Here is a 12,917-nt window from a genome sequence, read left to right as displayed (position 1 = left end):
GCAATATAACAATAAAATTTAAAGATAAATCAGATCTTAGTTCTTCTATTACCAATTGTTACAATGTTCTATGAAAGCCAAGCAATATATCTATAGAAACAGAATGTATCTGGATAAGGCTGGCAGGATGAAGGGGCATTTGATTTTTATTCTGAAGCGAAGGATTAAATCTACTATCAGATAATTCTTGCTCCTGAGGGTCAGCATGCTATTATTAGTTAATGTATTGCTTCTGTATGAGGCCTCCTCATAGCATGTGTTACACTGAGAGAAAAAAAAATCCTTCAATTCTTCGGAAGGGGTGCTTTATGCTTTGGCCAGAAATCATGAATGGCTGTTCTGAACAATATGTATTACAAGATCAAATAAGACTCCACAAATGGAAATATGCCAAAGACTTTTATTTCTATCAGGCAGAATATAAATATTCTCTCCCTTACACACACATACATATGTATGTGTCTGTATCTATGTATGATTTGAATCAATCTTTGTTCCAGGAGTTAAAGACATAGCATTTTCACCTCCATTTTTTCCCCTCAGTTCTGTGAGATGATCTGGGCTAAGAGCCAATGCTTGGTTCAAAGTCTCCAAGCAGAATTTCAGAGTTGAAGTTAGATTTGAATTAAAAGCCTCTTCAATTTTAATCCAACATCGTATTAAATTTATGGGTTTTATTAATGTTCTTCAAAAGAAACAAAATCACAGTTGTTGCATATTACAAGACACTTTGGGAAGGTTTTTACCTTAAGAGGCCAAAAATAAATGCTATGCCCATAACTTAGAATACTAATGAAATAAATGAGATTCAATTCTATCCATAAAGCATTCTTTCTTATTTTTCTATGATACAAGAAGATAGGCTTCTATTCTACTTAACCATGCATTGCTCATCTTTACCTTACAAATCCCATTGTTTAGACAATACGATATCAAGTATTCCAATGTATAATCACTGAATATTATTTCAAGAGCTCTTATTCTCTGTGCATAGTCTAATATGCAGATTCTTAAAAATCTTTTTATTGCCCAGCAGTTGTTTAGCCACTAAGTACTGCTATTCAAAAATACACCAGGACAGAAATTATGTAAAAGAAATCTGCTTAGACTGAGATTTCAAGGACTATTTGGTAGAAAGACGAAATCAAGAAACTTCACATCAATGGAAAGATTATATGAGCCATTATGGTGCAGTGGTTAAAGTGCAGTCCTGCAGGTTACTTCTGCTAACTGCCAACTGCCAGCAATTTGGCAGTTCAAATCTCAGCAGGTTCAAGGTTGACTCAGCCTTCTATCCTTCCAAGGTCGTTAAAATGAGGACCCCAGATTGTTGGGGGCAATGTGCAAACCGCTTAGAGAGGGCTGTAAAGCAGTATATAAGTCTAAGTGCTACTGCTATTGTTATTTTATTTTTAAAAACCAGATGGCTTTAAACAAAAATCTACAATATTTTTACAGAGTACATCTATCAGAATTTCTGTCCTCCAAATTATGCTTTACTATTTCTACTGTTTCCTTAATCTTCCTTGGTTCTAGGTGATCTTCCTGGGTCAGATAATATTTGATTTTCTTGTTCTTCAGCTCCTTTTCTTTCTAGCATGTTTGCCTCTGAACTTTTTAGCATGCTGATGTTATTTTCCCCAATCTGCTCTTCCATTTTGGTAATGCACCACTGGGCTTTTTTTCCCTTGTTGGCTGAATTTAAATCCCAGGTATTCAGTTATAACTGCAGCTTTGCTGTACATCAGTTGGTTTATTCCGTGCAGAGAACTCAAGCTTATCTTTGACGTTAAAATACAGGTAATCCTTGACTTACAACCATTTGTTTAGTGACCATTCAAAGTTACAACAACACTGGAAAAAGTGACTTAAGAGTGGTTTTCATACTTACGACCACTGTAGCATCCCCATAGTCACATGATCAAAATTTGGGCACTTGGCAACTGATATGTATTTATGACAGTTGCAAAGTCCTGGGATCATGTGACCACCATCTGTAACATTCCCAGTCAGTTTTCAACAAGCAAAGTCAATGGGGAAAACCAGATTCACTTAATAATCGCATGATTCACTTAACAACTATAGTGATTTGCTTTTAACAACTGTTGCAAAAAGGTCGTAAATGGGGGGGGGGAACTTACATAACAACTGCCTTGTTTATCAATGAAATTTGGGTTCAATTGTGGTCGTAAATCAAGGACTGCCTGTATCGGCATCTTTTATTACCATGGTTTGTTGCACAGTCAGCCAGATGTTTTAAACTGGATTTGGCATTTGTACCCACCTATCAAGTCCCAAGGACCTGGGATATTGTTGTTTGATGGTGTTAAAAGTTTTACCACAGGATGTAAGTTACTCTAAGTAAAGCAGCCTTTTGCATTATTCTTTTTATCTTTTAAAATTATTATTATACCTCTTTTTTTTTTCAAATGAGCAAAAAAACTTTGCAGTTTAGGCTCTGTTTCAAGAAGCAGATTGGCCACTAAACAAAGTAGTGACAAGTAGTTGCTACTAATATCAGATTGCATAGCTTTTTAAGACACATAAACAAAGGTTTACCTTCATCCAATTTTAAAAATCTGAAAGCTAAGTGATTACGGCAGTGGGCTAGAAACCAAGGGAGTGTGAGCTCTAGTCCTGCCTTAGGCAATGGCATAAAAGTGGGTAACTATGAACGATTATTCTCTCCCAGTCCACCTCACAGGGTTGATGTTCAGGGAAAATTGGAGGCAGCAATATTAAATATGTTTGCCACCTGAATTATTTATAAACTGTTTATAAAAATAATAAACTGACTGAACTATTGTAATGTGCTCTAGATATGTGTCTGTGGGGATGGGGCAGGGGAGATGACCTTGAAAAATACCTGGACACTTCAACAGGTCCACAATGCAGCAGTGAATGAAGTTAGGTTGTACTGAGATTTGCCTAGTTTACACTGCTGTTGTGTGAGCTGTATTGGCTCCATTATGCTGCAGGTTGCAATTCAAGGTGCTGGTCATCTTTAAAGCTCAGCTTGGCACAGGGCCATGTTACTTGCAAACTGCTTATCTCTAAGGGTCTCTATCTGTCCACCAAGTCTTAAAGGGTGGGTATGTTCCAGGCAAAAATGCCCTCTTGTGGGACCAAGAAGTCCTGTCTTCTCCTGACATCAGGAGGAACCAAACCTTCCTGGCTTTTGGGAGGCTGTAGAGATCTTTTTTGCCTCAGATGCTACGCCATGATGAAAGATGAGCCCAGTACAGTTGTGATTTGCATGGCTGAGCCTGTTAAATGGAGTTTTGTATTATGAATATTTTAATTCTGATTTTTTAAAATTTATATATTATATACATTATATAGTTTTGTTGATTGTTTTTAGATGTCCAGAATTCATATGTAGGGTAGGCAGCAATATAAAATTTTGAAATAATATATGAATACATATATAACTCAGCAAGATTCTCACAAAGAGTTGTAATGATTTTAAAAGTAGCCATGCAGACCAGTAGTGGGTTGCTCTCGGTTTGGTCCAGTTCTTGCGAACCGGTAGTAAAACCAGGGGGGAGGCTCCGCCCACACACCCGGATGTAATCATAGACGATCTGTGCATGCGCAGAAGCTTCCCATTGCAAACCAGTAGTAAACGTAAGTAGAACCCACCCCTGAGGCAGACCTAATATTCCAATCAATAATTCTTACTGCATCTTTTTCACCTGCTTTATTTTCTATGTGGAAACATTCAGGGGTGATTTAAAATGGTATGGACCTCACATATTTGCATTTTTATTACTGCAACTCTAGCCTCAGACCTTTTCTGGGAAAGAAGAAGGATAACAGGATCAAATAGTGGTAAAGTTTCTAGAAGTGATAAGAACCCGACCCACATATCAGAATAGTGGTGCTAACACCTTTAAATGTAAGCTGTACTACCTTCCATTTTGAAATGGCTTGTTCTTCCTTCTCGATGCGTCAACCAGTGACATAACGCATTGGTGAACAAAGTCATTTAGCAAATACATCATTTCAGCTGCAGATCATGCCATCTAGTGACATTGCACAGCGGTAAATGTTTGCCCACTAAGAATTCATGAGCAATACACAATTGTTGTTTCCAAATTACATAGAACTGGATGGGTCAATCTCTTCAGATCTATAATTTTAGGACCTCAGCATAGCATACAGAAGCAGTCAGGCAGACGCCAAAGCAGTTCAACCATGCCCAGACTCCAGACCATGCCTTGAAATGATTGCAAACCATTATGTTGGTATGATGTTTTTAATTAGCAATATATAGTTAATGCCACAGCTCTAATTCCAGATGCCACTGAATTTACCACAATAATTTTTCAACACATAATTAAAAAAAATCAGGCAAGTATTTTTAAAACATGGTATATCTGACTTTTTAACTGTGGTTATTTAACCTATAGCTTGGATTGATGTGTATAATGAACCTAAAACCCTCGTAAAATAAGAACATAAACATAATCTTATATATGCTTTACATGTGACATTTAGATATTTTGTTGTTTAACTAAAGTGGAGTTGTGTTAACACACAAAATCAGTTTTTGTTTTTGAGGAAAATGGATTTCTTTTATGAGCTACTTTGCTGGGAAGATACAAAATATGACCTTATGAATAAAAGCCAAGGATACTGAGAGACAGTATTTCATTTTTACAGCCATCTATTTCATGTCTAAAGCAACATTAGAAAGCAAGCTATGTCTCATGGGAATGAGATTCACTCGTATAAAGGGGCCTCTGAAAAACTGATCATCACAGTCCCAAATTCCATGTGTATTAATATCATAGAAGAAATAGTAGCCTTTAAAAATACAACATGGATTCTCCAAGATTTACTGATATGTTATCCTGATTCCCAAAATTAGGAAGTTTCCTGTAAAAGGCCACAGATGTTTCCTTATCAGTACACAGAAACATTTTTTTTAATTATTTCATTTACAAATAAATATCTGTAACAAGTATGAAATAATAACTATATACAGCAGGGGTGAAATACTCCCAGTTCGGACTGGATTGCCCGATCTGGTAGCGATGGTGGCAGGTGGTTTGGAGAACCAGTAGCAAAAATCCCTCCCCCCCCCCATTCCCAGCTGAGCCGCGTGATCATCGGTTTTTTTTGTTTTTTTTTACTTTTAAAAACATTTTTTCTTTGGCTGAAAAATGCTTTTAAAAGTAAAAAAAAAAAGCCTCTGATGATTGTGCGGCTCAGCCGCGATCGACAGAGGCTTTAAAAAGCATTTTTCTACAACCTTTTGGTTGAAGAGGTTGTAAAAAAAAATGCTTTTCAAAGGCTCTTCTGGCGATCCCAGCTGAGTTGCCTGATCGCATTTTGCCTTTAAAAACATTTTGCCTTTAAAAGAAAAAAAAAAGCCTCTGACGATGGCAACTCAGCTGGGATTGCCAGAATCTTTTAAAAACATTTTTTCTACAACCTCTTTGGTCCGCAGAACCAGTAGTACCAAATTTTACATTTTAGCACTGATATACAGGGGACGGCAACTTGCAATGTTCCAGCACTCTTTTTGTTGCTCCACATTTCACTAAGATAGGGCTGACAAAAAAGTAGCTCAATTTGGGTAGTATAATTTGAAGGCATGTTTCAAATTTGGTGAGATTTAAGAATGAGAATGGTAACAGTTTGCCTCCGACTCACATTCTGTATCTTAAAACTTCTTCCCCAAATTTAGCCATACTTTTTCAGGTGATAGTACCGTGGCACAACAATGTTACCTGTGCCCTCCAAAATGTTTGAACCTCTCAAAAGTTACCAACTCTTTTTATGCTCTTTTTTTATGCTCTCAAGGGAACAAACAAATTTACAGAAAAGCAAATATGTGATGAAGTAGCATCCATTAAGGCAGTGTCCTGTCCATACATTTAGATTTTGGCTCTCATATCATGACAGTCAGGAATTATTGGAACTGAAGTCCAACACACCAGTTATTGGTCATCATACTCACAATCTCATACAACAGTTCAGGATGTAAGTGCAATACTATGTATGGGGATCTAAAATAAACTCTGTGTGTGTGTGTGTGTGTGTGTACACACGTGCGCATGTGCGCCAATGAATTATTACAGACTCCTGGAAATTGCCTGGACAAGTCCATGCAATTTTCTTATTTTTGAAAGTGGATTGCCATTGCCTTCTTCCAAGATTGAGAATGACTGGTCCAAAATTACTTAACTGTCTTTGTGTCTAAGACACAAATCAGTCCCTTGGTTTTTAGTCTAATGCCTTTAATCACCACTGGCTCAAAAGTTACTAACATCATATTCTGCAAATAGAAGAACCAAGACAGGCAGAGAGACAGGCAGGCAGGCAGGCAGGCAGGCAGGCAGGCAGGCAGGCAGGCACACACACACACACACACACACACACACACACACACACTCTCCACCCAAGCTGCATACTGTGACATATGGAAGCAAATTTTATTTCATTTTGGGCAGAACTGGTGTTGATATATTTGTGTGTGAGAATTTCTGAGAGAAAACTGGGTCAAATCTACTCTGGGAGAAACCAGATGCTGTCTTAGTCATGCTCTGTGACTTGCCTTGGAAAGTAGTGGTTAACTGCTAAAATATGAACATATTTCAAACTGATGTTTCACATTATTATCTGACAGAGAATCAGAGATGTCTAGTCCTGCCTTAGCCATGAAAGCCAGCTGTGTGATCTTGGGCCACTTATCCTGTCTCAGGTCAACTCACTGCACGGGGTTGTTGTGGGGAAAATAGGAGGAAGAAGGTGTGTTGGATATGTTCACCGCTTAAAGTTGTTTATAAAAGTAGTAAAGGCAGGATACAAATAAAATAAAATAAAACACAAATATTTATAAGATGTTAGATCCTGCAGATGATCTGATGCAACCACACCCAGAACACTTAAATCTGAAGCTACATAACTTTCAATAAATAGTGCATTTTCTATTTAACTACTGAACTGAGCTTTCATCTTATAGGAAAGAAGCACTTTGGAACATTTACATAGTGCTCAGGTGCAATATTCAATTCAAGTTACTATGATGGTCAGAATGCCACCTCAGAAACCAATCATCTATCATTCCCTGTGCAATAAAAAATGTTTTTATCACAGTCACTCAACTGCTCCTGGATTTTTAACTAGGCAAATGTGTTCTAAAATTCCTCTCATAATGTGCTTCCTAGATTTGGCATATAATGTCTTCCTTTAATTAATTGTGCAACAGTACCTTAGTTTAATGGGAAAAAAAACAATTTATCTATTAGATCAGTGTTTCTCAATCTTGGCAATTTTAAAATGTGTGGACTTCCAACTTGCTGGCTGGGAAATTCTGGGCACTGAAGTTCACATCTTAAAATGTCCAAGATCGAGAAACACTGTATTAAGAGGAAAGAAGAAGAGGAAAAGGAAGGGGAAAAAATAAAAATATTCACAGCATTTCTTCTTCCTCAAAACATGGCGCTGCAGAATGCAGTGAAAAAGTCTATCCACAACAGTAGAAGATAAAGACCTGGCACAAGCATACTCGCCTAATGTAATTCCAAAATAATGAACCAGCAAAACCCCTTTTCCCAAGAACAGACTTACCATTTACCCCTTTGAGACTCCCATTAATGCCATCATGCTGCCTCTTCTGTGCATTCTTGAATTCCTTTAGGGATAAATAAAGGACTTTTCGTACCACCCTCTCTTCTGACCACGGAATTCCATCACTATCGTCCTATTGGGACAAAAGAAGTGAGAGGAGAAATTCATTTGAAGGATTTAAAACAATGAACATTCACTTGCTTGAGAAATTAAGGCTTTAGAATCATCATCATCATCATCATCTATTTAATTTTTGAAAGCAGCATTGAGTCTTTGGGCTGCTTTATTGGGTTCAAAAACTGATTTCTTATATTCTGTATTTTAATCTGCTAATTCTCATTTATTCACTATTTCTTTCACTTCAATTTTTCTTTATCCCATTTTTCCGATTCTCCTATTCATATCAACCACCATGCTCCTTATACAGGAAACAAACTTTTCTTTCTTCAGTGATACCATTATCTACTTAAACTCTTGAAACATAAACACATACATTACACCAGTCTTTTATGTACTAATGTTATTTATACAGCCTATATACATTTAAATCTGATACTATAGTATCAATATCACTAATCTGATTGGCAGCTGCTCTAGACAAATAACTATGTATATCTTACAGCGTAAAAACAGTGCATATTTTCTACCCATATAGATCAAGTAACACGTATAAAGTACCTTTAACTCACACACCCTTCCCCCAGCATTTTTTATTTCATCATGTCTCTGCTTGTTGACTTATCAGAATGAGTTCTTTGCCCTAGTCTTTTTCAAGGGCTGCACAACTGCCAAGTGAGAAGATTAGTTTTTTGGATGACCTTCATTTCAGAAAGAATATCCCAACTCAGTGCCCCAGTTCAGTGAGAAATCAAAACACCAGCATCGGTGATCCATTACAAAAGGCAAGAACTTATGCATTCTGCATGACAAACACAGTCAATCAGTTTAGAGTATAACATCTTTTAAATAAATTATTCAAGTTAGTGACATTTCTGATATTTAAAGCTCAGAACAAGTTACTGAAGACAAAGAACAAATGTTTATCCTAGTTCTATGACAGATAATTTGATTGTGGGAAAACCAAAACAGGGAGCAAGATAGCAAAGCAAGTTAGCAATTTGGCAGAAGATGAGAAACACTACTGTGCTGCAGTGACAGAATATCATGCCTAGATTGCTTTGAACATAAAACATATGCGGATCCGAGCCAAAATTATAGCCTTTGCAGAAAACTTTCCAAAGAAAACATGTCCCATCAAAACTTTCAGTTATACTATTCAGACTCAATCACTTCATTAGAAAGAAAAGGCAACAGGAAAAGCATTGCTGGTGCAAATGGTATCTATAAACCCAAGCCCTCACAAATTAAGAATAACAAATAACTCCAATTAACAAATACAAAATTGCATCATAGGGCTATAACCATTCATCACTACATGAGAATTATTCCAGCTATTCTGTGGCATGGAAGAAGCCACAGACCACATCAAAATTAACCACTTAGCTTTACCCCAAATCATCAGTTTCTAAGAAACCAGATTAACATTGGCCAGGTGAAGAGCTGGGGATTGAGAAGGGATACAACTGTTATCTCATGTCGCTAAATGTTAAACTAAGGTTTTGAGAATGTAATAAGTATCACAATCACAATTTTTGAAAGATGTAAAATAGCAGTTTGAGCAACAACTGTAAACTGTACAAATTATGGAATGACCTTACTTATCCTTAATGACATGAGAAATGCTTAGTAGTGTCCATCTGTAATTATAAATGTGGAATCCTCAGTACTGTCCAAACTTGGTTGTTTGTTTGCAGACAGTTCATCATTTTTATTATGAGGAAGGTGCTGTCTACATACCAGATCCATACTTTTGGCTTTACAGTATATGTGGGAATGCTACAGTTTCTAGAAGCTGCATTACAGTCTCTGCTATGAATCCTGAGAGTGGGGATACCATGGGTGTTCCTCTGATTTGTTTATCATTTTATAATGCTGCCTACTTCACGAAGTGACTCTAGAAGGGAACATTTTTTTTAAAAAATAAAAGCAAATAAAATAAAATAAATATTAAAATCCATAGCAGCTGAGAATAAAGCACCCATCATAATGACTAAATTAACCACTTTCAATTTCCAAACATTAGGGGTTCTCAAAAGTTGTGACATGCCTTGGGGCATATAAAGTTATTCTGGTTATTTTAATATAATTTAGATGTTCTTGGTAAGTAACCACATAAATACCGTAAATTTTTAATGTTTTGTTTGTTTCATCATAGTCAGGGCCTGAGGCCTGGACTTATGAAAAGCCAACAGGGTGATCGGAGCTTTCCTGCCCTTCCAGCCCTTGTCAACTATGTTCTTTAATGGAAGGGACCCAAAGCATTCCCATCCTGCCTGATAGGATGGGTAGAAACAACTGGGGAAGATATATTCCCTTGAGTAAACCCAGTCCCAAGCCATCAAAGTGACAACTAGCCCTAAGAATATTTGCATATTTCTCCATCAAACCAAAAGTAGGCAGTGAGCAGAGGTTGATGAGGTCCATGATGCTACATGGTTGGGTAATGAAATAACTGCTAGCAAAAAACTATGGTTCAGAGAGCACCAAGGATTCCACACTTCAACTCTGAGCTACATATATTTTATTCTGGTGGATCTGTTATAGATGAATGTTCATATCAAACTGAGAATTGATTCCCAAGTATAGTATGTGATTCTCTACCATGGGCGAAGGATTAAAAAGTAGAACATTAGTTAATATGTTCCATAAACCCGCTTTTTCTTCTCTCTCCTTATCCTTGCCACATACACCTTTAATTTATCTTTAATTAAAGATCATATTATTACCAGTAATAGTCAGTTAATAATAGAGTTTGCAGTTTGGATTCAAAATTGGGATTTTAAATAAAACCAAGTTACAATAGTCTTACCTAATAACCATAGGTTAAATTAGCTCAATATAATTTTGTTAAATAAGAAACATTAAGCAATCATATTGTATCACATCACATCATATCTTGTATCATATCGTATCAAACATATTTCTAACTATCATGCCAGAAAAACACTAGTTAGGTTGAGGTAAAAGTTGTATTTCTGTACTTTCAACAAGGGTTCAGGAATTAAAAGTATAAAATGTTCGGAGGATCAAAAAATTATAATTGTGGGTTATTTTTTTTATAAATCTGCAAATTAAAATAAAACGTAAAGGGTTTACTTTTACTACTCTAGGGAAAATTGCAACATCAGAACTTCAGGATTGAATAATGGCTAGATGAGATTTCTTATAAACTGGATTGGGAGAAAATGTGCTGCATATATTGTCCCTTTGTTTCTAATTCATATAGTATGTTACAGTGGTGAAATCCATTTTTTTTACTACCGGTTCTATGGGTGTGGCTTGGTGGGTGTGGCGTGGCGTGGCTTGGTGGGTGTGGCAGGGGAAGGATACTGCAAAATCTCCATACCCACAACTCCAGGAGAAGGATACTGCAAAAGATCATACAACCACTGAACTATATCTTTCAAAGATCCTGGAGCACAGGGGAACTGCCAGAGGACTGGAAAAGAGCTGATGTAGTTCCTATCTTCAAAAAAGGAAAAAAAAACAGATCCAGGAAACTAGAGACCTATCAGCCTGACCTCAATACCAGGGAAGATTCTGGAAAAGATAATCAAGCAACGAATCACCAGACGCCTAGAAGCAAGCAAAGTAATAACCAAAAGCCAATATGAGTTTGTCAAAAACAGATCATGCCAGACTAATCTTATTGCATTCTTTGACAAAGTGACAAAATTGGTGGACCAGAGGAATGCTGTCGATATAATTTACTTGGACTTCAGTAAAGCATTTGATAAAGTAGACCATAACCTACTACTAGATAAAGTAGAAAAATGTGGGTTAGACAGCACCACAACCAGATGGATTTGTAACTGGTGACCAACTTCACTCAAAATGTAGTCCTCAGTGGAACTATATCCACATGGAGGGAAGTATGCAGTGGAGTACTCCAAGGCTCTGTTTTAGGCCCAGTACTCTTCAACATCTTCATCAATGACTTGAACAAGGGGATAGATGGGGAACTCATCAAATTTGCAGATGACACCAAGCTGGCAGGAATAGCCAACACTCCAGAAGATAGGCTCAAGATACAGAAGGATCTTGACAGACTTGAACATTGGGTGCTATCTAACAAAATGAAATTCAACAGTGAAAAAAGTAAAGTTCTACATTTAGGCAAAACAAACACAAAATGCACAGATACCGTATATGTGGTACCTTGCTCAACAGTAGTAACTGTGAGAGAGATCTTGGAGTCCTAGTGGACAACCATTTAGATATGAGCCAGCAGTGTGCAGCAGCTGCCAAAAAAGCCAATACAGTTCTGGGCTGCATAAACAGAGGGATAGAATCAAGAACACATGAAGTGTTAATACCACTTTATAATGCCTTGGTAAGGCCACTCTTGGTATATTGCATTCAGTTTTCGTCGCCACAAAGTAAAAAAGATGTTGAGACTCTAGAAAGAGTGCAGAGAAGAGCAACAAAGATGATTAGGGGACTGGAGTTTAAAACATATGAAGAATGGTTGCAGGAACTCGGTATGTCTAGTTTAATGAAAAGAAAGACTAGGGGAGACATCAGTGGTGGGTTGCTACCGGTTCTCACCGGTTCGGGATGACTGGTAGCGGTAATTTGGGCTGGTTCGCAGAACCGCTAGTAATTGCTGGCTGGCCACGCCCTCGAACCAGTTCCGCTTGCTCGGCCCAGCTGCCCAATGCTTGCTAGCCCCGCCCCCTCCACCCAGTCACTCCTCACTTACACTGTGTGGGTCCTTGCTTGCAGCTTGTCGGCCTGAAGCACTGCGCCCCAACCGAGTAGCCCTGATCTGCCTGCCAGGTAAGCCTGCGAGTCACAGCCTACTTAGCTGCCCCTGCCCTCCCCCACCATCCCAGCCTGCCTCCCTTTCTCCCTTCCCCGCAGCCCGTAGCCATGCTTCTCTGCCTTCAACATGTCCCCATGGCCAACTTGCCATCCACACCCACCCCACTTCCCTTTTATCTTTAACGCGCCCCACTTCTCTCCTCAAACCTCAGGAGGCGGCGTCCTCCGCGCCGCAAAGCCCTCGAAGCGGCTGCAGGAGGGGAAAAAGAAAAGAAAAGCCTCGGCCTCTGAAGCCTCTCCAAGGAGGCCTCCATGTGTGTGTGTTTGGCGGCACTGAAGGGAGCCACGCGAAGGGAGCCTGCTGGTAACCATGCCGGCTGCAATTGGCCCCTTGCCTTCCGCTGCCGCCCCCACCTCTGTCTCTTTCTTCTCTCTGCCAACAGAAGTCAGAG

At 38.3% G+C, this 12,917-nt stretch overlaps 1 protein-coding gene across 2 annotated transcripts in view; it reads right to left on the bottom strand.

Annotated features, from left to right (window-relative positions):
• Window positions 1-12,917, bottom strand: part of JARID2 (jumonji and AT-rich interaction domain containing 2) — a 230,110-nt gene that overhangs the window by 110,838 nt on the left and 106,355 nt on the right. For both annotated transcript variants that reach the window (XR_009154628.1, XM_058178520.1), the window contains exon 2: window positions 7,582-7,714. Coding sequence is in view for 1 of the 2 variants with exons in the window: in XM_058178520.1 (XP_058034503.1) it covers window positions 7,582-7,714 (133 nt within the window). In the remaining variant the exon portion in view is untranslated. The remainder of the gene's footprint in view (window positions 1-7,581; window positions 7,715-12,917) is intronic.

This window comes from Ahaetulla prasina, chromosome 3, assembly GCF_028640845.1.
Source record: "Ahaetulla prasina isolate Xishuangbanna chromosome 3, ASM2864084v1, whole genome shotgun sequence".
In the NCBI taxonomy this organism is placed as follows: domain Eukaryota; kingdom Metazoa; phylum Chordata; class Lepidosauria; order Squamata; family Colubridae; genus Ahaetulla; species Ahaetulla prasina.
This window is presented reverse-complemented; position numbering and strand designations above follow the sequence as displayed.